The sequence below is a fragment of the Sminthopsis crassicaudata genome, chromosome 3 (assembly GCF_048593235.1).
Source record: "Sminthopsis crassicaudata isolate SCR6 chromosome 3, ASM4859323v1, whole genome shotgun sequence".
Lineage (NCBI taxonomy): Eukaryota > Metazoa > Chordata > Mammalia > Dasyuromorphia > Dasyuridae > Sminthopsis > Sminthopsis crassicaudata.
Window position 1 is genome coordinate 642526241 of NC_133619.1, and position 23671 is coordinate 642549911.

The following is a 23671-nucleotide window of genomic DNA, read 5'->3' on the forward strand; positions in this document are numbered from 1 at the left end:
GTGGGCCAGACCTTCAGATGGCCCGTCCCCATCCTCGGGGGCCTCCCGGGGCTGGAGGTCCTGCCCGGCGTGGCCACGGAGATCCTGGAGCCTCTGCCGTGCATGGAAGGAGAGAGCCGGCATACAAAGCAGGTAAATTGTCAGGAGGAGAATCGGAAAGCGGTCCTCGAGGCTGGGTGCTAGCTGCCGGGACCAGTGCGCGGTAGGAAGCTGAGGGTCTCGGGGAGGGGGGGGCCACAATCCCGCGCACGGCTTCGGACTTGGCTGTTAAGTAAATAAACCCATGTTTGGTTGACAAATCTGGCTCCTGAGATCGGCCCGGCCAGCTGGCTGCCACATAGCAGGGCAGAGAAAAGCCGCAGGGGATCTGAGGGCCCCCCGAGCAAGCAGCAGGCGAGGCTGCAGCAAAGGCCCTGTGGCGGGCTCTGGGCACACCGGGGCTTGGTCTGATGGGAGGGAAAGCCGAGGGTATGAATCATGACGGCCGCCACCAGGAAGAGGGTCGGCAAGGTCCGAGGAAAACGTGGGAGAGTGGAGGGGAAGGCTTTGGGGAGGAGCTGGCGCCTGAGCTCAGGAAAGGATGGCAGACAAAGGGTTGGGTTCCCAAGACGGGGTCCCACCATGAGCCAGGGCTGTGGTCCAGCAGAGGAGGAGGGGGAACAGTCCCTGTTCTTTGCACTACTGACCGACCTGAGAGCCAGAAGAGCCAATGGGAGCCGAAGGACTCCTTCCCTGTGAGGATGGACTGCGGCGGCCGTGTCCGAGATTATTCTGCTTGTCTCCACAGGGAGGGAAGAATGGCAGTGAGCCAGGAGCCCCGGAGGAGAGGTCGCCACCACTTGTGAGGTCACTGCAGCCTGAAGCTCCCCGAGGGCCTCCGACTTATTTTTGGTTCCTCCACATCGTAGTTTTCCTGTGTCCAGGGTCAATGAAAAGAGATAGGAATGGAGGGTAAAAAGCCATCAGCTTGGTACTGACCAAGAAACAGAGGGTGAGGGAGCCCAGCCGACAGGCAGGAGAGCATGTGAGAACGGCTGTTCCCCCTGTGACGGAGCATGGAGGGAGGGCAAGACGCCCCTGGCTCCCCAGAGTCCATCTCCCTCTCAGTCTTGAGCCTCCTTTGATCTTCATCGCTGCCGACCCGTCTTGGCCATCGCGGCCCTGATGTCTCCCAGGCTCCCTCCTCAGTTCTTCCTGCTCCTCCTCTCGCACTTATTTCGGTGTCGTTGCTGCTCTGCCTCCTCAATGTGACTCTCTCGCCTGAAGCAGCCCCTTAATTGGGGGATGGATGGGGAAAGGGAGATGGTGGGAGAAATATAGCCCAAGTCCCATGACATAGCCCTAACCAGGTTGATCTCTTGCCCCTCAGAATCTTTACTTTGTTGCTCAGTTGTCACCCTTGGGTCTGACTCTGTGACCCCATTTGGGATTTCTTGGCAGAGATCTTGGAATGTCCAGCTCATTTTAGAAATGAGGAAACGGAGGCAGAGGGGCTTAAGTGACAGCTAGAAGGGCTCTGAGGCCGGATTTGAACTCACAAAGGGAAGTCTCTGGCCCTGCACACTGTGGCACCGCCGCGCTGCCCAGAAATCCCTGATTCTTCTAGGTTAAAATACAGACAGCCTCCATTTCGGGGCTTGAAGCGCTGAGACTGAGCAGCCACAAAACCCAGGAGAGAGTGAGTCTCTGCATCCCCAGTGCCTACCCCAGTGCTCAGATAGCGTATGCAGAATTAAATGGCATCTCCTTCCAGTCTTTTAAAGTGAATTGTTTTTAGATAGTAAAAATAAGCCTTCTCTCCTTCCTTTCTCCTCCCTCTGAAATGAGAGAGTAAGAAAATAAAATGCCTGTGTGAACACACAGAAGAAAGCCTGCGTCTGTCCTCGGAGGTCTGTAGTCGTCTGCACTCTTAGGGAGTCACTGGCTGATTACCATGAGTTCCTAAATTTTTCAAAGCCGTTTTGCCTTCAGTGCTCTCCTGGATACGTTCACTTCCCTTGGTCTCTGTCCCTACACGTCTTACCAAGTCTTCCTGAAACCCACTGAGTATTCCTTCCAGTATAATGGTATCCTGTCACATTTACCCACCACAACGTTTCTCGCCAGTCCCCTCGATCTCCAGTTCTTTGCTCCTACTGGCTACATATTTTGGTACATCATTAGGACTTAGCTTGGGACTGAGCCCTTCCTTAAATTGCCCTCTCATCTCCCCTCCTTCATGCCTTTTGTTCTTTTTAGATCATCAAGACTTAACTCCTCAGAAGCCCTTTATCTAACTGGATTCTGTAACTCCTGGGACACACGTGGATCTCCTCTCCATTTTAGATAGTAAGCCATTTATCTTTGTGTCGTCCCTTATGATTGCACAATCATTTCTCTTGATTCCTGTGTTTGTGCTTCAGAGTTTCTACACATCTCTGTTCTTTTATTCATAATTCTTGGACCTGTTTTCCCCCCGGTAGAATCAGACTCAGATTTTCTGTGTGAGTTATTCTTCATTTGTAAATCAACATTGTACGTCTTCTGGATATTGGATCCAAATTTTTTACTCTTTATAGTGATGCCTGATAAATCAGGTGTAATCCTAAGTATGGCTCCTTGACATTTGAATGCTTTCTTTCTGGCTTCTTGTGGTTTTTTTCCTTGACTTAGAAACTGGATTTTGGCTACAATGTGCTTTGGAGTTTTCATTTTGGAATTTCTTCCAGATGATGATAGGTAGATTCTGTTTCTATTTTGCCTTCTATTTCTAAGCGATTTTATGATTTCTTGAAATATGATTTCTAGCTTGTTTTTTGGGGTCATGACTTTCAGGTAGTCTAATAAATCTTAGATTTTTCTCTCCTGAATATGTTTTCCAGGTCAGTCATTTTTGCTATAACAAAACTTAATTTTTTCTGTTTTTTCAGTCTTTGATTTTATTTTGATAATTCTCACCATCTTATCCCTTATTGTTAGTTTTTAGTTGACTCATTCTAACTTTCAGGGAGTTTGATACTTGGGCAAGATATTGCCCTTTTTGTGCCAAACCATTAATTCCCTCTCCAGTTATGATTTTTTTTTCCTTAGCTCTCATTTCTTTTTCAATGTTTTCCTTTCCTTTAGAACTTTCATTTATAAAAAAAATTTTAAACTCATTTTAAAAAGCCTTGATTTTTCTCTTCCAGTAATTCTAGTTGAACTTGTGTCTAAGCTGTGTTTTTCTTTGAAGCTTTGCTATAGATGTTTTGGATCCCCTCCTTTTGGGTTTGTGTCTTGATCATCCCAGTCACCGTAATAGCTCTTTATGGTGGGATTCTTGGAGCTGACTTTGGGCTTTGTTTAGGGCCAAGCCCCACGCACTTCTGGTTGACCTATATGGTCTTGCTGCTGCTTTCTTGGGGTTGTTTGTCCTTTGTTTTTAAAGAAGATCGATATGAGCAGACATTTTTCAGATGAAGAAATTGAAATCATTTCTAGTCATATGAAAAGGGTCTCTAAATCACTGTTGATCAGAGAAATGAAAATTTAGACAACTCTTGAGATACCACTGCACACCTGTCAGATTGGCTAAGATGACAGGAAAAGATAGTGACGAATGTTGGAGGGGATGTGGGAAAACTGGGACACTGATACATTGTTGGTGAAACTGTGCATGGATCTAACCGATACATTGTTGGTGAAACTGTGCATGGATCTAACCATTCTGGAGAGCAATTTGGAACTATGCTCAAAAAGTTATCAAACTGTGCATACCCTTTGATTCAGCAGTGTTCCTACTAGGCTTATATCCCAAAGAGATTTTAAAGGAGGAAAAGGGACCCACATGTGTAAAAATATTTGTGGCAGTCCTCTTTGTAGTGGCAAGAAATTGGAAACTGAGTGGATGCCCATCGATTAGAGAATGGCTGAATAAATTATGGAATATTATTGTTTTGCAAGAAACGACCAGCAGGATGATTTCAGAAAGGCCTGGAGAGACTCACATGAACTGATACTGAGTGAAATGAGCAGAACCAAGAGATCATTATACACAGCAACAACAAGGTTATATGATAATCAGTTCTGATGGCCGTGGCTCTGAGACGATTTTCATACCAGTTCCACTTGGTCAGTGATGAAGAGAACCATCTACTCCCACAGAGAGAACCATGGGAACTGAATGTGGACCACAACATAGCACTCTCACTCTTTCTGTTGTTGTTTGCTTGCATTTTGTTTCCTCATTTTTTTTTTCCTTGTGGTCTGATTTTTCTTGTGCAGTGAGATAATTGTATATGTTTACATATATTGGATTTAACTTATATATTTTTTAATATGTTTGACATATATTAGATTACTTGCCATCTAGAGGAGGAAGTGGGGGGGGCAAGGGAGAAAATTTGGAACGTAAGGTTTTGCAAGGGTGAATGTTGAAAATTATCCTTGCATATGTTTTGAAAATAAAAAGCTTTAATTTAAAAAAATAAAATAAAAAGAGGACCAATGGCATCATGAAGTGATTTGTGTTTGAATCGTATTTAAGTGAGGTTGAGTTACAAAAAGTTGTCAGCCTCGCTTTCTTTTCCTGAGTCATCAGATTCTGGTGGCAAAGAACAGGGGGAGCCTGCTGGCAGTGGCCCAGGACGCAGTGAGGACCTTGATATCCTCAGCATCCGAGCGAGCGCTGAGCCCTCTGATGCGCTGCTTCATGGCTGTTTGGACACGTGGCTCTCCTCTGCCCACGCTCCTGGGGAGAAGTCTCCCACGCTTGGGGCGATCATTTGGATCACTTGCTGGGATGATTTTCTTGGGCATGGCTGCTGAGTGCACTGGAGCTTCTTGGAGCCACAGCCATGGTGGAGGAACCGTCCTGAAAAGGGCTTGGCAAGGCCTCACACTGGAGGTGCTGGCCCACTGAACCCCTCAGGGCAGCTCGTTCTGGAGAAGTTGCTTTTGGTCTGAGCAGCACACCTGTGGGCTTGTGCCTATATGGAGCCCCAGTACACTGCTGCTGGACTTAGCCTTTTCAACCCAACTGGGAAGTTCTGCTGGGATGGTTCTGAGGGATAGAACTACAGACTCCCCTTTGATTTGAGATTCCTACAGGCTTTAGACTGGACTGGAAGTTGGAACTGAGGCTCCTGCTCTGCTTCTGGAATTAGCTTCTGGACCAGCGTCTTGCTTAGGACCCAAGCTAGACACCAGGATTGCTTCTTAGTCCAGCACCCCTGATTTGGTACAGATCCCCGGGTAATGAGTGACAGCTCCTGCACCCTGCACCAGTTTAGCGTCTGGAACTTTCTCAGCTGTCCTTGGGCAGAACACCACCTTGGTTCATCTCGATGCAGACAGACCTGAGCTAAAGAAATGGACTCACTGGGTTTTTTTGCTCCTGGATTGCTCTGTCAGTGTTTTCTAGATCTCTGTAGAGGTGTGGAAAGCTCCTCAAGGCTCTTTCCACTGGCTCACATCTGAATCTTAAGACTTGTGAAGTTGGACTTTTTGAATCTAAGAATCTATTTCTATTAAATTTCATTGTATTAGGATTTGCCTAATATTGTCATTTGTCTTTTTGGATCCCGATTCTGTAACTTCACTTTTTTTTTTTTTTTATTATATAGTGTTTTATTTTTTCAAATACAAGCAAAGATAATTTTCAACATTCAATTTCATCTTAAGCATCAGAGAATTATAAATAGATTCCAAGTTGAAATTGAGCCCCTTAAAAAAAGGGGGAGATATAATCTGGCCTGTGTTTTTAAGAATGTCCTGTTGATAGTTGCATAGAATAGTGAGATCAAACTCCAATAGAAACAGAGGCTACTAAGCCATGGATAAGGGTCCCTTCAGGTCATATTTTGACTTAAACCATACATATTTATTTTATTCTTTATTAAAACATCGATGCATTAAAATATGAAAAAGAAAAAAGTGAGCCCCTAATAACTATTCAACCTATTCCAAATCCACTCAAATCTATCAAAGTCTGAGGGAAATTAGGTTTTCCTGCCTTTCTCTTTTTTTTTGTCAAAAAGCCCAAGATGGCAGAATTTCAGCCTCATCTTTTTGTTTTGAAATGCCGCTGTCTGCCGCCTTGATTCCACCTCAGCACAAAGGACGCTTTAGCCAGGCAGAAGGAAATGCAAGGCCTGTGTCGGGATGCACCTCATCCCCCTCCCCCTCATGGCCTGTTCCTCCTCTGCTTCCAGGGGGACATCCATCCCAGTCTTCCTCTATCTACATGCTGGCATGGTGGGCCAGCTTCTTGAGTCTCTGGGTGATCCCTCATCTTCAAGGGGCCTGGAACCTCCACCCCTCAACATCCCTTCTCCCCTCATTCATGAGAAGCAGATACAGCTGGGACGTGAGACCTCTGAAACATACCTGCCAGAAAGCCCTTCAGAGCCATCTGGACAGTGTGTGTCCAAGTCGAGCTTTCTGCATGCGCCCACGTGCATGCACACACACATGCGCACACACAGAGCAATGCACACACATGCACATACCAATGCGTGCACAGTGTACATATACATGTACGCATGCACAGCAATGCACACACTATACATATATATACCCACATACACATGCGCACACACAGAGCAATGCACACACATGCACATACCAATGCGTGCACAGTGTACATATACATGTATGCATGCACAGCAATGCACACACTATACATATATATACCCACATACACATGCGCACATATACAGCAAGGCACACACATGAACATACCAATGCGTGCACAGTGTACATATACATGTACGCATGCACAGCAATGCACACAGTATACATATATATACCCACATACACATGCGCACACACAGAGCAATGCACACACATGCACATACCAATGTGTGCACAGTGTACATATACATGTATGCATGCACAGCAATGCACACACTATACATATATATACCCACATACACATGCGCACACATACAGCAAGGCACACACATGAACATACCAATACGTGCACATGCAGTGTACATACACATGCCCACATGCACAGCAATGCACACAATATACATACACATGTGCACACAGACAGCAGTGCATACACATGCACATACCAATACATGCACACACAGTGTACATACACATACCCACATGCACACACACACAGCAATGCACACAGTATACATATACATGTGCACACATAAAGCAATGCACACACATGCACATACCAATACGTGCACACACAGTGTACATACAGATACTCACATACACGCACACACAGCAATGCACACAGTATACACACATACACATGTGCGCACACAGCAATGCACACATGCACATACCAATACATGCACACAGAGTGTACATACACATACCCACATGCACACACAAATGCGCAGTGTACATACATGCACCCATGTGCTTGCACATGCACATAGCAATGTACACATAACATTGTAATACATGCACATGCACACACACAAAAGGCACACATGTGCATATCCCTACACAGAGACACATGTGTTCAATGCATGCACACAGCAATGCACAAAGCACACATATGCATGGGTACAGCAATGCATACATGTGTGCACACATCACACAATACACATGTACATGCACACTGTCTCTGCTGAAAGCAGGGACTGTCCCACGTGTGTCTTTGGATGTCTCTTCGGTGCTTGGCCCAAAGCCAGCAGGTACTGAAAGGCTTTTTCTGTCATCCATTTGCAGCCTTTTATGCCTCTGACCATACACACACCCTGGTCCCTTCTGACGGCTTGCTGTAATCTCCATCCCCCTGACCCTTCTCCTTGCCTGGCTCCACCCTTCATGCCCAGTACCTTATGTAACCCCACTCCAAAGCTCTCCCTCCATCCCCCAGACATCCTCAATCTCCTGCCTTCAGGACTTCCTGTCACAGGGAAATCCAAGGGGAAACACCTTGATTGATCTCCAGAAATGGGCAGTGTGGCAGGGTACAGGCACACTGGATGTCTGCACTTGGACCCCCATTCCCATGAGAGCGTGAGCTCCCTGCATGTATTCCCAGTGCTTAACAGGTCCTGACTCTAACCCTAAATGCACGCCTGGCGTATAGCATGGATCCCTAATTCATGCTTCCCTCACTACTAGTCCTGGCGTGCAGAGTTGGCCATGGTCATTGCCCAAGGGCCACCAGCCTGCCAAAGAGCCTCTCTGTACCTGATGGATGGACGGCGTCGGCTGCAGGGCCAGTGTGGCTACTGCACCGACATGTGCCCTTTGAGATCCCGAGGTTCCCTCTGTACCCTTTGGTCCCCCAACATAGAACCAGGGAGGAATTCCATCATCAAGGAAATGGATGCTAGTGTAGGAACCCAGCTTGCACTTGGATCCAGAAGGCAACCAGTGATGTGGTTGGTCTTTGGATCCTCACTCCTAAGCCCCCACTGGTGTGCTGCTTATAAACAGTCAACCAGGAGGCGCAACTCTGTAAAACCATGACGGGCAGGCTCTGGCATCTGAAGGGAGAGTGGGTTCAGACTTACCCTTAAGCTGAGGAGCTCCAGGGATGACCAAAGCAAGTCCTTACTCTGGCACGGTGGAGCCTGGGAGGCCGACTTCCGCTTGCCTGCCGCTGCTGGGGTTCTCTTGAATCCAGAGCCGGGCCTAGCCCCTTGCAGCTGCTTCCAACCCCACGTGACTTGTGTGTCCCCCAAGTGTCCTGGCTGGTGGGGTGGGAGGGAATTCTGGGTCTCTGCACTAAGAGACCAGCAGAGCTCTATTCCCTGACAGAACTTGCCTCTGGGGTGCTTTTTGGTTTCTAGGATCTTTTCGGTCTTGCTCCACTCCTTGTGACCCCGTTTGGGGTTTTCTTGATGATTGGCCATTTCCTCCTCCCTCTCCTTTTGCAGATGAGGAAACTGAGGCAAACCGGGACCCAGTTTGCCCAGCTCGCATTGAACTTCCGGACTCCAAGCCCAAGGAAGCTCTGCACAAAGTTCTGCGCTGGGGGTCACTTGGCAGGTGGACAATATGGGGGGAGGGCCGAGTAGCCGAAGTCAGGGCAGGAGGCCATCCCTTCAAGCCGAACTACATCTCCCATCAGTCACTGGGCCCGAGCGGCACACACACGCTGTGGCCTCCCAACTTAAAAATGCGTTGCCATAGAGACGAGTCATGGGGCGAGGACAAAGCTCCCGGAAGTGACGCGAGGGATCGGAAGTGCCCGATCCTCCGGTCCGGGGCGCGGGGTCACTGTCCGTTCGCGACGGCGGCGGACCTCCGTGCGACGTCTCCGGAGGCGGTGAGTCCAGTGTCGGGACCTGGGGAGGCTGGGCCTGACAGCGGGGCCAGGAAGGGGCCCAAGTAGCGGAGGTCTCCGTGGAGGCCGCTGGGAATTGGAGTCCTGAGGGTGATGCCCTCCCCCGGGTTGGTTCTCACACCAGGTGAGGGCGGGGGAGGAGGAGGTCCTAGGACCCTGGGAGCCGGGGGCGTGACGTCACCTCCGGCACCAGGGCCTCTGCTCGCGCGCCCCCTGGCGCCGGAAGGCGCTTTAGACTCTTATTCAGCCCTAGCCTCGCTCCCCACGTGGCCGCCAGGTGGCGCCAGTCGGCACCCAGCCCTATCTAGGTGCCAGTCTAAGCACCCATTGTCCTGGACCTGAGAACCCCAAGAGGTCTCCTGACTGTGGGGTCGCTGTGCGGAGCGTCCCCTCCTGCCCCCGCCCTCGGGAGGTGAGGGCAGCCAGGAGAAGCGCCGGTCCGGCGTTGGCGGCCGCCGTCCCTGGGTTTCCGGGCTCCCGGATCCCATTTGGGGTTTCTTTGGCAAAGGGACTGCAGGGTTGGCCATCTCCTTCCCGAGCCCAGCTTACAGATGAGGAAACTGAGGCAAATGGGGTGGGTGACTGGCCCGGGATCTCCCAGCTGAGGCGCCTCTGAGGGAGGGGCCCCTGGGGGCGCTGGGCAGGCGCTTAATAAATGTACAGAGCTTGAATGGGAGGAGAGGGCTGAGGCGGGAGGGGGGCCCCTGAGCACCCCCGCCCCAGTGGCCGATGGGAAACGATGAGGTGCTTGTCCTGGGGCAGACCCCCCATGGAGGAGTGGGGGGTATCAGCAGAGGACGGCCCAGGTTTGGGGAGGGGAGGGCACTGTGGAGGAGGAAGCTTCTGAAGACCTGAGGCTGCCTGGGAAAAAGAAGCCCCACCCGGTGGTTCAGGTCCTCACATTCGGGAGCCGCGATGAAGCACCTAGTGTGTGCCCGGCGCGTCCACAAGCATTAAGTGCCGGCTCCTGGTACAGTCTGTCCACAAGTGTTTCCTAAAAGCATCCGCTTTGTGCCAGCTTCTAGGGTTACAAATACACTGTGTTCTCAAGAAGCAGAAACAATTAGACATTTGGCCCAAGGGCCTCCTTTCCTCCGCAATTAACACCCAGAAAACCCGGGTCCGGCCCCAGGCAGCACCACGGAGCCCCGGGTTACAGCGCGAGCGCTGCGGCTCGGCTCCCTCGCCTCGCAGCGCTTTCCACGGATGTCCTCACGGATAGCGAGACTGGTGCACGCAGTGCCAGAGCTAGCTCAGCGTTTGGGAGCCTCCGAAGGGAAGGGCGGGAGAGCAGAGGGATGAGACTGACCGCCCGACGGAAGAGCTACGGAAACCTGGCGCCGAGAAATCGCTTTGCTTCGTTTGAATGGTCTTGGCCGCAGATCGCCTGGCAGGAGAAGGTGACCCCCGCCGAGGTCCTTTCCTGCACAAACCGCCAAGCGTCCCACCTCCCTGCACAGCTCCCAGCCCCTCCCCCCCACACTGTGCCAAAGGCGATTATTTCCTGAAGAACTGGCACGTGGCGAGCACTCACAGGGTGGTCAGGAAAAGTGCGCAAGGACACTCTCAAGGGCTCTCTGAAGAACCTTAGGATCGATTGTGTGTCGTGGCGGGCCCTTGCCTGAGAAGGTGCCAGGCAGAAGAGCAAAGCAGAAGTGGAGCTGCACAGTAGAACGGCAGATGCACCAAGTTAGAGAAGCCAGCCGAATGTCTGTAAGGACTATTTGTGGGCGACCTGTGGCAGAGCATCCCCGGCTCTTACGGTCTGATTAGCCAGTCAGACCCTGTGGACCTCGACCCCGACACTGTGCTGTCATTTCGGTCCGGATCCTGATGTAGCGGTGCCATCTTTGTCCTCTTCGAGAGTGGCCTTTGATAAATGCAAACAAGAATTAGTTTGGCAGGAGGTTTAGAAAAGAAGTGTGTAGTAAATAAATGCAAATAATGACCTAGGACGAGAGGGCGTTCTAGATGGGGGTCATTGAATTCAGTTCCCTCCCATACAGCTGAGGAGATTCATGGACCTCCACCATCCAAGGCATTATTTGAATCCTGCCACAGAGTTAGGGAGAAAAACACTTCTCAAACTTTTTAGTCCCTGGGTCCCTTTACACTCTTAAATAAAATTGAGGACTCTCCCTCAAAGAGCATTTGTTTGTGTGGGTTATGTCTGTCAGTATTGTAATTTTATGTATTACTCTCAAAATGGTTTGATCTCAAGGGTCTCAGAGACCCGTGTAGGCCCCAGCACTGAGGCACAAACACTTGGCGGGGGGATTCTGGAGGAAGAGAGATTCTTTGAGCTGGAGGTGAGGAGGGAAGGCTTTGCAGCATAGGCGTGGAGGTGGTCGAGGAGCCCTCTGTGTGTGAGGAGTGAGAAGGGTAGGATGGGGAGGGAAGGCAGGAGGCTCAGGGGAGTGATTCGAATCAGTGGGAGCTTCTGGAAAATCACTTGGAAATCACTGGGCATTTATGAAATGCCTGCCTCGTGCCGGGCATTGCCAACCTTTGCTTTCAAGGACAGCACAAAATGCAGCTCAAAGCAGGGAGACGAGTCGGGAGGCTTTGGCAGAAATCCCAGAGAGGCTCCGAGGCCCGATGTGGCCTCTCAGGGGATGGAGAGTGGGGCTGTTACTAGAGTTCCAGAGTGGTGGGAGGGGACGAAAGGGAGAGGCCCTAGAGCCTCGAATGCCAGACCAAACTTCTCTGGGAGGCACTAGGGAGCCAAGGCCCCTCCCTCACCAAGTGGCTGATGTCTGGTTTCTGCTCCCCTAGGCAGAATCCTGAGCCTTGGACCATGGCTGTGGCCCCACACCCTCAGGGTCCCATTCCACAGGAGGAGGATGGGCTTCTGATTGTGAAGATCGAGGAGGAGGAAGGGAACCCTTGGGAGTCGCAGCTCCTCACGCAGAGGGCTGGAGAGACCCCCGAGCTGGTGGACCACCATCAGCGTTTCCGCGCTTTCCACTACCAGGAGGCAGCAGGGCCCCGTGAGGCGCTGAGCCGGCTCCGCGAGCTCTGCCACCAATGGCTGAGGCCAGAAATACGCACTAAGGAGCAGATTGTGGAGCTGCTTATTCTAGAGCAGTTCCTGAGCATTCTACCCCCGGAGACCAGGCCGTGGGTGGAGGCCCAGTGCCCTGGGAGTGGGGAGGAGGCTGTGGCCTTGGTGGAGGACTTGGCCCACATGTTTCCTCACAGTGGTGAGCACAGCTGGGCAGGGGAAGGCTAGGAGAAGGTGTGACGGGTGCCAGGACCTGCCAGGATCCTGCCTGGGAGCCCCGGCTCTTGGACTCATGCTGTGACTTGCATCCTGTTGGGGTTAGATCAGGGCTCACATCTCCCCTCAGATACCTGCTAGCTGGGGACCCTTTTAGCTTAGCTTCCTCAGCTATGAAATGGAATAATAGCATCCACCTCACGGGACAGGGGAGGATGGAGTCAGGCTGCATCAGAGTTAGCTATTTATCCTCGCCACCATCTTCATTGCCCTTCTTCTCCCTTTCCTCCTCCCCTCCTTCTCTTCTCTTCCTCTTCTTTTTCTCATTTTCTCCCTCATCCCCTCTTTCTTCCCCTTACCTTCCTCTTCTCCTTCTTCCTCTTCTGCCCCCTTCCTCCTTCTTTCCAAGGTGCCCCCGAAGGAGTCCCTTAGCTTAGGAAACTATAAGAGAAGAGTCATTGGGATTCAAGGCCGTGCCCTTGGCAGGAAAGGGAAGAGGACAAGTGCTTATTAGACGCCTGTTCTGGGCCAGGCACTTGACCAAGCTGATCCCTTGGGGTGGAAGCAAATCACTTCAGAGCCTCCGATCCCATAAGGTGGACCTGCTTGGAGACCGGACCTGCAGGAAAGCCGCCGGCCTCCGTCCCTTGGAAAGCTCGTGCATTCTGGGTCTGGGCAGGATTCCTTCAACCCCAGCCTGCAGTGCAGCATTTCTGGAGACAGGGAACGTGTTACCTCACAGGGCTAGAAAGCTCAGCCTGCCTCTTCCTCCCTCCCCCTTGTGGCATTCACTGTATCAGAGCCTGGCTCTGTCCACTAGCAGCACCTCCTTTCCATAGTGGGGGTTCATTATGTCCAGAGCCTCTGGTTGTATTGGGGTCCGTGAGCATTTATGAGTCCTCATGGTGGACAGAGACCCAGGAACTTCTGCTTGAGCATCTCCAGGGATGGGGTAATGGTTAGGGTTCACTCCCCCTCCCCCGCATTGGCCCTAGTTTGGCCCTCTGGGGTCAGACAGCACATTCCTCTCTCCCCCTCAGTGTGATTCTGCCTCTGACTCTGTCTCACTTTTGCCTGCAGTGGGGCTATTGGGAGCCCATCTATGGTATAACAGGGAAGCCATTCAGTTCTAGAGGTGGATGGATCCCAAGGTCTTGTCTGCCAGTCCCCTGCATCAGCGTCCTCCAGGGAAGTGGGCTACAGGAAGATGTCTGCAGGCCGTTTCCATCCCAAAGCAGTCTTTGGACGAACTGCCACCTCTCCCTTCCGAACAAGGGGCGTCAATGCCCCCTCTGCCCTTCCCTCCTTCAGAGAGTGGGGCTCCAGAGCCAATGTCTCCTTTGTAGGGGAGTTCGGTGGACCTCCTTTGGCTCTGCCCATCTCTTGCCCCTGGAGACTGTGCTCAAGGTGGATGACCAGCTTGCTCAGGGTCCAGCTCTCTCTTCTCCTGCCATATTAATTCACTTGAGAATCTTGTTCTCTCATGTGGATTTCATGACAGTTTTTATTCTGAGGATTCTCAGATCTACTCATCCTGCCCCAATCTCTTTTAACCTCAATCTCTCATCTGCAGTGGCCATTCACAGGTCTCTACCTGGATGTCCAGTAGACATCTTAAACTCATCATGTCTAAAACCAAATTCATTATCCTACCCCCAAACTCTTTCTCCTCCCACTTTCTTTGGCACTACAGAGAGCACCCCCATCCTCCAAGGCCCTTAGGATCCCAGCCTAAGAATCTCCCTAGACTCCTTGGTCTCTCACATTTCATATATAATATGGCACCATAGTCCATCATCTCACCTCTGCAGTATCTCTGGTCCATTTCACCTCTGTATCACCTCTGGTCCATTTCACCTCTGCAGCATCTCTGGTCCATTTCACCTCTGGTCCATTTCACCTCTGTATCACCTCTAGTCCATTTCACCTCTGCAGTATCTCTGGTCCATTTCACCTCTGGTCCATTTCACCTCTGTATCACCTCTGGTCCATTTCACCTCTGCAGCATCTCTGGTCCATTTCACCTCTGTACCATCTCTGCATCATCTTTGCACCATCTCTCAAATATGCTCCCTTATCTCTCCTGACACTGTCCCCACTCTGGCACACACCCTTGTCTTCTCAGGCTTAGTTGGTGGTCTCCCTGCCTTGGGCATCTCCCCATTTCGCTCCTTCTTCCAATCACCAAAGGAATTTTTTTTACAGTGTAGGTTTGACCATTTTAGTTCCCCACTAAATAACCTCCAGTATCTTCCTCTCACTTGCAGGAGCAAAGACAAAATGCTCTATTTGTCATTCAAAGCCCTTCATCACCTGCCCTCTCACCTTTCCATGACATTTCACTTTTTGGCACATTCTTTTCCATCCCGTGTCCCTGGTCTCCTCGCTGTCCCATGAGCACTTCTTTAGCCAACCCCAGGCCTATAATGCTGTCCTCCTCTGTTCTGACCACTGGCCTTCCCAGATTCTTTGAAGTTTCAACTAAAACTCCACCTTCTGCAGCCTTCCCCCATGGCTCTTAGGTTCAGAGCCTTGCCTGTTCATTATTTCCTATTTGACCTTTATATATAGTTGTGTGTATGTTGTTTCCTTCATTAGACTGTGAGCTCCTTGAGGGCAGGGACTATTTTTTGCCTTTCTTTTATATCTTAAATGCTTAGCACTGTGCCTGGCATTGAGTAGGTGCTTAATTTGTGCATGCTGACTTGACTCATGTGACCTTGGCCGAGTCCCTTTACAGCTTTTGGCTGCTTCAGTTATTTCTATCACATGAGGGAGACATACATGATGCCTTCTGAGATTCCATTGATCTTGGGGAGTCTTAGCCCAATTCTGTTTTAATAACTCTTCATTTAGCCAGTGCCAGGTGCATAGAAGGAGCTTGCTCATTATTTGATCTCATCTGTGTTGTATGTAAACAGTGTAGATGGATAGAGAACAAGTCCTGGCTGTGGGCAGTGGGGCTCTGGGCAGTTCCCACCGCTCTCCAGGCTCAGGGGAATGTTCTGAGACCCTGAATTATTGATGGAACAGCTACACTACTCCCAGCAGTGAAATCACTGGTCTGGGCAAGAATATGCCAGGTACCCAGTGGAATGGCCTCCCGTCTCCCAAGGAATTTAGGAAAGTGCACTGAGTCTGAAGTCGGAAGACCCTTCTCCCTAACCCATTTCCTAACCTGTAAAATGAGTTTCCTCCCAGGTCTTTCTAAATCAGAGATCCTTTGGTGCCATTATATTCCCCTGTGAGATACCGTGTGGATACACACACAATACAGTACACATATGAACACCCCCACATAATACGCACATGCACAAGGTCATGCAGTGCCCACATGCATGCACACACATACACGGTGCACCTACATGCCATACACACATGTGATCCCGCAATTCAGCACAGAGGTATACACGTGACCACACACAGCACAACAAGGTCATGCAGTGCACACATGCATGCACATGTACATGGTGTGCGTATATGCCATGCACCCATACATGTAAACACACACCAAGCACAGAGATGTACACCTACATACTATACAATGCACAACAGGCTTACATAATACAACACAGGTGCACCTTCACAGTACAAATGTATACACAATGTACATGTGTACACATACAACACACAGGTGTGTGCCTACACATATACATGTGTGTACAGTACAATGCATGTATACATACATGTAAAACATGCCCACAAGCAGACACAGGAGGGGAAAGCTCCTTGAACGCAAGGACCAGCCAGTGCAGCATGCACGAGGGGCCTCTCCCATCAGCCCATCTCTCCCCACCTCACTGTCCCCCATCAGGCTGGAGTTGCTGCTTTTTGTTTTTGTAAGCCAAGGGTTTGGTCACAGTAAGTGCTTAATAAATGTTTTTTGGCTCGACCTGGGGGTCAAACAAGGATTCTGAAGAGGGAGGGCCATGCCAATTGGGGGGATGGCCCAGCAAAGCGGGGAGATGGGAAGTGGAATGGGACAGTTTGGGCCCGGGAACATATGAAGGGTTTGCTGGGCAGTAGGCATAGACTAGAGAGAGCTTTAAATGGAGCCCTGAGAGTCCGGTCCGGATTGGAGTGGGGAGGGCCGTGGGGATGGACAGCAGTGCCTGAAACGGTGTCGGGGCAGCTGGGGAGTTGGGCTTGGTTGTGAGTCAGTAAGGGTGGTCGGGGGTGGAGGCTGAAGATGCCGGCAAGGGAACCTTCCCTCCAAACTGAACATCAAATGTGAGGGGGGGCAGGATGCCCCCTCCTCCGGGCCCCTGAGACCTAAGAGATGGGATGCTACTCGATGAGGAAACAGGCTTGCTCCTTCCCTAATCTCGGCCTCCATTAAAGGGGCAGAGGTCCTACACAGGGCTGGGATTGATCAGGCTTACTTTTCCTTGTTCCAGACACCTCAGAGATAGGTGCTTCCAGCGGCTGAGCTCTGCCTTCCTCTCCCCTCCCCACTTTTCTACCTTCTCCCTCCTCTCCCCCCTTCTTTCCCCCTTCCCTCTCCTCCCTTCCCCTTCTTTCCCCTCCCCCTCTTTTTCTTCTTCCTCTCTTCTTCCTCCCTTCTCTCATCCTTCCCCCCTTTCTCCCTCCTCTTCTCTCTTCCCCACTCCAGGGAGGCCTAGGACAGACCTTGGCCCCCGAGGGCTGGTTCGGGCCAAGACGTTGGCCCCAGTCAGAAGCTGGGTCTGCTCTGGTTGTATTGGAGGCAAGGAAGACCGAGGAAATGAGTGCCACTGGAGCCAGGCAGGCAGAGAGGGGGATGAGAGTGGGGAGTCACAGAAAGCAGCCCCTCAGGCCATGGGATTTCCCACAGGGAAGGTGGCCCTTGGACCTGGGCTAGGGCTGACCATTGGGCTTGGCTGCCTTGAAACGGTGGGGATATCCAGGGTGGGTCTGGATAGGGAGAAATGGCAGTGACCAGAGCGCACAGGCAATGGGGGGCCAAAACGGCTGCAACCAGCCCCCCGAATCGCAGCTGGGCCATCTAACAGCTCCCATCTCCTCCCCACCCCCCAGCTCTGCTTTCAGCCCAGGTTCCCGCCCATCCTGCAGATATGGGGAGCCTCAGAGACCAGGAAGCCAAGCTCTCTGACAAATGCCAGGTGAGTGCTGCTTCCCTCTCTGCAGCCTCAGCCCGTTTCCTCTTACCTGAACGAACCAAACCACAGGTTCTGAAAAGCCCAAGGGATCACGTCCATTGGATGCAGCAAACCTAGAATGCTGGGAAAACCCAGGAGGTTCCTCAGGCGAGGGAGGGGACCAAGCTTCTGGGCCCAGGGCCCCTGGAGCAGAGCCAGAGAAGCCCAGGGGCCGTGGGTCAGGGCCCCCAGAGTATGGACCAGATGAGTGCACAAGGACCGTGGGTCAGGGCCAGAGCCAGGGCAGCGCAGACCTCGGGGTCTTTGGCTCTTGTAGACCCTCCGGCCTGTCGGCACCTGCCCTGGGCACCCTCCATCCCCTGGTGGTCTGGGCAGATGTGTCTGTGTGAGGCGGCATGTTAGCGAATGCCTGGGCATCTGGGATTTACAGGAGGTCTGACCTCTTAGCCCCCATGCGCCCCCTTTCCTTCCTCTACTGTGTGCCAGGCACCATGCTGAGCCCCGAGAATACAAGTCAAAGCAGAGAGGAAAGGGCTGGGGGGAGATGAAGGGGGTGGACTCAGGGCTGGAGAGGCTTTCGGGGTTAGGGTTAGGGTTAGGGTTAGGGTTCAGTTTTAGCCCAGAGAGTTTGGGATTGGGGGATGAGTATTTCTTGGTGCTGGTGGGACACAGAAGAGGCCACAGGAGGCCTCGATCCCCATCCCAGGCCCTGGTGGACCATAAAGTACAAACTCTGCACTCCCCCGGTGGCCCTTCCCCAAGATGGTCGCTCTCTTCCCCCTGGGGGAGGCCCCACAGTTGGGGGGAGGCCCCTTTAGGCTCTGACATTCCCCTCACCGGGTTGACCATACTTTGAGCCAAGTTGTGTGTGTGTGTTGGGGGGGGGTCATCCCTCCTTTCCGTATGCAGGGAGTCAGGTCCCCGTCCTCCAGGGCTCTGTCCTCCCCACTCCCATTGTCCCCTCCCTTCCTCTTTCCCTGTTCTACACCCAGTACTCTCCTTTTCATACCTGAGTCCCTACGAGCTTCTCTGGAAGCTTTGCAGGGACCGCAGGCTCAGCTCTCCATCTGGGGGGTCTCTGTTGGCACTGGGAGGGCCCCCTTTTTGGCCTCCTCTCGGCCATCACCCCGACCCTCTCAGCTGTGATATCCCCACAAGGCAGAAGCTTCCAGGTCTTGTGGGAGCTCCTTTCAGGAGGGGATCAGGAGACTTTGTTCTGGCTTTGTTTTACCCTCTTCTGGTTCTAATAGATCCAAACCTTTCTTTAACCATGTTTTCCAGGGACTCTGGGGTTTCCTTAGTTGGTCTTTCCTTGCTCTGGGTAGCAAATCCCTGTGCTATCTGATTTGTGGATGCCATTTGGAGAAGGCCCTAGTCTTCCCCATTCTTCCTTCTGGAAGCTTGAGTAATTTATCTCTTGCTCCCTTCCACATATTAAGGTCTTATGCAAAAAGACATGATTTTCTTTGGGTTTCTGCTCCGAGTTGGCAGGGGTTGCTGTTTCTTTCCCAGTTGGACCCGGGGCGTCTCTAGGCTAACAACAATTCTTTGTGACACTCGGTCCCTGCTTTGGGTCATTCATCTCTCGGGCTTTGTGCCAGGGTCAGGCTCCGTCCCTTGCCATTTGTGCTGGTCGGTGCTGTTTAGTCGGGGTCGCCTCCTCCTCCTCTGGCCCCCCCTGCTTTGAGGATTGGATCCTTCTGAGGACAGAGTGCTAGGGATCTCAGAAGCAACCAGAGCTGCTGCTCTGAGAATTTTCTGACGATCAGGGCCTGATTCCTAGACTGTGGGGGTTTCTAGCCTCTCCAGGAACTCTGAAAGGCCTTGGCAGGAGACTCTGGCCGGATTTTTTGGTGGGATTCTGGGCTGGGACTTAGCGGAGTCTCAGGAAATCAGAGGCAAGCATGGTTGGGGCAAGCGTCTTGCTAGAGCCGTTATATGGGCAACAAGTGGCCAGCCTCTGTTCCAATAGCTGCCCTGGAGTCAGCCCAGTCTTCTGACCCATAGAGATCTTTGAGAAGCTCAACTGAGCTACACAGTGTGTTAGTTTTTCCCCAAGCAGGTCATGAAGTCACTGATGAAAACCCCAAGGAAAGGGGTTTGTTCTATGAGGTAGTGAGCTCCCTATTTCCAGAAACTTTCAAGGAAGAGCTTAATGACCATTGGGTAGGGTTCCTGCAGAGAGGGTTCCTCCCCGAATTATGGATCCCTGGGGTCCCTTCCACTCTGGGGTTAGGGGGATCTGGAAATTCTAGTTCAAGGTAGGATTGGTTTCCTGGAAGTTTTTGAAAGGCAGATGTCCATGTTTCCTCCCTTGACCTCTCCAGAAAGCTAGAACCATTTCCCTGGCCTCCTTAACAAAACCCTTCCCATGTCTATCTGTACTCTTCGGTTCAGCCAGCAGAGGCAATGTGCTCTCCTGGACACGGGTCAGTTCTTCCCCCACATAGCATTGGGCGTCTCTTCCCTTGTGGCTGGACTCCCTTCCAGGCGGCTCTCCTACCCTGCCTCCATCCTGTCACCCCCTGCTTGGAGTCTGCTCTGATTTCTTTGGGTTGGGAGAGCAGGGAGCTGGGTCTGTCCACCACGGGCACAGTCTGTCCTTCCCTGTCCTTTTGGCTGAAGGCATCATCAGATCTGGGCTCACCAGCTGTTTATTAATGCCCTGATCTCCCATTTTCCCAGATGCCATTGCAAAGGTGGGAAAAGTGCCCTGGGTGGGGAACCCGCTGTCTGCCCTTTGCCTGGTCTCAGAGATAATCTTCCTCCTGCTGCCTCTCTCTGGCCCCAAGGGACCCCATTGATGCCCTGCCCCCGAGGGAGTTGGGCCTTGGGCCACAGAACCAGAACAGTTAGGGCCAAAAGTACTGCCCTTCCTCTATGAAAAGCCCGTTTTATCTTAGAGAGATTCTCCTTCCGCTGGGGAGGGGGTCCAGCATTCCCTCCCTTTCAAGGGAGGGAAGACTCCCCAGAGAGTTGGAGGAAGGCTGGAGCCTGTCCTTCGTGGAGGGAGGTTGTCAAGATACCAGTTTCAATCTGAATTTAGGGAAAATGTTCTCACTTTGCTCACTTTCCCACCAGGGAATAGGTCACCTTTGAGGGTGATGGGTTGCCTAGTCAGAGAGTCCCCACCCCCAGGCTTAGACCAGCCCTTCTCAGGGAGCTTCAAGTGGGGATTCCTTCACTGGAGGGCGGGGGCTGCTGTTGGCTGAGGCCGCAGGCCTGTGCATAGTAGGGCTTTCCACCGGCAGAGCACTGATTTAGTCAGATTTGGATTGACCAAATAGCAGCTGTGTGGCCCTACTTGTAAGATGAGAGGGGCAACGGGGGCCCCTGAGATCCCACCTTAGTTCATTCCTAGGCTCGTGCCAACCATGAAAAAGTATTTCCCGAATGAATGAAGAATGGATGACTTGGGGGGGGGGGGCAGATCAAAGAGCTCGAGTCGGGCCCCTACCATTTTTAATCTCGTTGCTTGTTAAAGATTCCTTACGAGGCCGCTTTTTATTCCCGGCCAGCCCTGTAGAAGGTCCCGTAAGGAGTCCGGCCCTCTCACAGGAAGCAGAATTGGCAAACTGTTTTTCAGAGAGTTGAAGGAAAAGCCCCAGCCCACCCCCATCCTGTTTGGTGCAAGACTTTCCAAAAGGTTTGCTGCATTTTGAAGTGTGACTTTCAACTCCCACAGGAAGGTCGTAGGAAATTAAAACTGGGTAGAAATGTACTTAAGGCCATCTGTGGCCCGTTACGTTCTTCTGTTTAAGAGACTTCTCCCAAGCCCCTCAGAACTTGAGATCAATAAATGCTTGTCTCCCCATTTTGCAGCGGGTCAGAGATGGGGCAGTCCTGGGCAAAGGGAGGGGAAAGAACTATTCAGTTGAGCCCCTAAGAGATGTTGACATGGACCAGGCCTCCCTGCGGGCCAAGAGGTCCCTGAGTGAGATCGACAGCCGGAGGACCAAGAGAGACCGCAAGGCCATTAATTTACACGTTAAGCTGGAAGTGCTGCGCCGCTTCGCCGCGGGAGAGAAGCTCAGCCGCATCGCCAAGGCCATGGGCCTCTCCACCTCCACCGTGGCCACCATTCGAGACAACCGGGAAAAGATCCAGGCCAGCTCTCTGGCTGCCACGCCACAGGTGGCCACCAAGCTAACCAGGAGCCGGAGCTTGGTGATGGAGAACATGGAGCGGCTCCTGAGCGTCTGGATCGAGGACCAGAACCAGCGTGGTGTGCCGGTCAACGTCTCCACCATCCAGGTCAAGGCCAAGAGCCTATTCCAGGACCTGAAGCGGGAGCAGGGCCAGAGCGCCGAGGCCGAGACCTTCGGAGCCAGCCGAGGCTGGTTCACCAGGTTCAAAGCCCGCCACAGCCTGCCCAACCTGGGCACGAGCAGCGAAACCATCAGCACGGATCCAGAAGCTGCAGCAAAGTACCCGGAGGCCCTGAGGAAGGTCATCCAGGAGGGGGGCTACACGCCCCAACAGGTGTTCAACGTGGACGAGATGGGACTCTTCTGGAAGCGCCTGCCAGACAGGACCTTCATCTCGGTGGAGGAGAAAACCACGTCCGGCTTTAAGGCGGCCAGAGACCTCCTGACCCTCCTCCTGGGGGGCAACGCCGCGGGCGACTTCAAGCTTAAGCCGCTGCTGGTCTACCATTCCGAGAGCCCCCGCGCCCTTAAGGGCTTCTCCAAGCCCAACCTGCCCGTGATCTGGCGCTCCCACAAGAAGGCCTGGGTGACCATGAGCCTCTTCCAGGAGTGGTTCGTGCACTTTTTTTGCCCTGCCGTGGAGAAATACTGCGCCCAGAACAACCTCCCCAACAAGGCACTGCTGATCCTGGACAGCGCCCCGGGCCACCCGGGAAATCTAGACGACCTGTCCGACAACGTGCGCGTGGAGTACCTCCCCAAGAACACCACGTCCCTGATCCAGCCCATGAACCAAGGCGTGATTGCCACCTTCAAGGCTTGCTACCTGCGGAGGGTCTTCCACCTGCTGCAGCAGAGAGCCAACAGGGACGACAAGGGCACGATCCGGGAGTTCTGGCGGAACTACAACATCCTCAATGCCGTGTACAACATCTCCGAGTCGTGGGAGGAGCTCGCCGAGTCCACCCTGAACTCGGGCTGGAAGAAGCTCTGGCCGGAGTGCGTGTCGGGCGAGCGCCAGTCTCTGCCGGCCGAGGCCATCGCGCAGATCGAGCAGGACATCGTGAACCTGGCGCACGAGCTGGGCTTCCGGGACGTGATGGAGGCCGACGTGGTGCAGCTGCTGCAGAGCCACGGCACGGACCTGTCCAACGAGGAGCTGATGCAGCTGGAGCAGGAGCGCGCCGCCGGCGAGGAGAGCGAGGACGCCCTGCCCGCGCCCCGCCAGCTGACCGCCAAGCGCCTGGCCAAGGCGCTCTCGCACTTCGACTCGGGCCTCCAGATCCTCACCGACCACGACCCCAACCTAGAGCGCAGCCTGAGGGTGTCCCGGGGCGTCCACAGCCTCATCAGCTGCTACCGGGACATGTACCTGGAGAAGAAGCAGGGCTGCAAGTAGGGGGCCGCCCCCTCCCGCGGCAGCCGCCCTGGAGCCTCGGGCCCGGCGCTCGGTTTACTTTGAAAAAATACATGCTTTTTGAAAAGTCTGCTGCCTTCTCGAGTGTGGTTTTGTTACCCGCACCTTGGGTTTGCCCCCCAGAGGAAAAAGGCCCTGAGGACTCGGCATCACCCCTGGGACGGCCGAGCAGCCCTGGGTGGGATGAGGGAGAGAACCCTGTAGGGGACGGGCTGGATCAGGGTCGGGACCGGAGAATGAACGTGGTCCTCGTTCCTCTCCCCTTCCAGCTCCCTGAAGGAGGTCCCCTTGGAGGCCTTCCTCCCGCTCACCCTTAGGACAGAAGCCTCCTGCGGGGCCCAGACCTTCCGCTAAAGAGGCTTTCCTGCCAGCTCCAGGGTTGCTGAGCAGGGGGCTCTTGCCAGGAAACTGAGGGAGAGACCCCTCTCGAGGGTCCCCATTATCATTCCTGGGAAGAGGAGAATGGAAATGGTAAATTCTGTATGGCTGGGCAGGAGAAGGAAAAGAAGGGGGGAAATAACCAGCTTGGGGCCGGGGTGTGTGTGTGTGTGTGTGTGT

At 52.7% G+C, this 23671-nt stretch overlaps 1 protein-coding gene across 5 annotated transcripts; it reads left to right on the forward strand.

The window, feature by feature from the left end:
- On the forward strand, positions 1-23182 carry ZSCAN22 (zinc finger and SCAN domain containing 22). 5 transcript variants are annotated; one of them, XM_074307081.1, is made up of 5 exons: positions 1-132; positions 788-9211; positions 12009-12432; positions 17466-17551; positions 21371-23182. In XM_074307081.1, the coding sequence occupies exons 2-5, from the start codon at positions 9062-9064 to the stop codon at positions 23093-23095; spliced, it is 2385 nt and encodes a 794-aa protein (XP_074163182.1). In that variant the 5' UTR covers positions 1-132; positions 788-9061; the 3' UTR covers positions 23096-23182. The 5 variants fall into 5 exon arrangements, with proteins under 5 accessions (XP_074163182.1, XP_074163183.1, XP_074163181.1 ...); XM_074307082.1 differs by having other exon boundaries at positions 5-132; positions 2239-9211; XM_074307080.1 differs by lacking the exon at positions 1-132 and having other exon boundaries at positions 455-9211.
- The last annotated feature ends 489 nt before the right edge of the window (positions 23183-23671 follow it).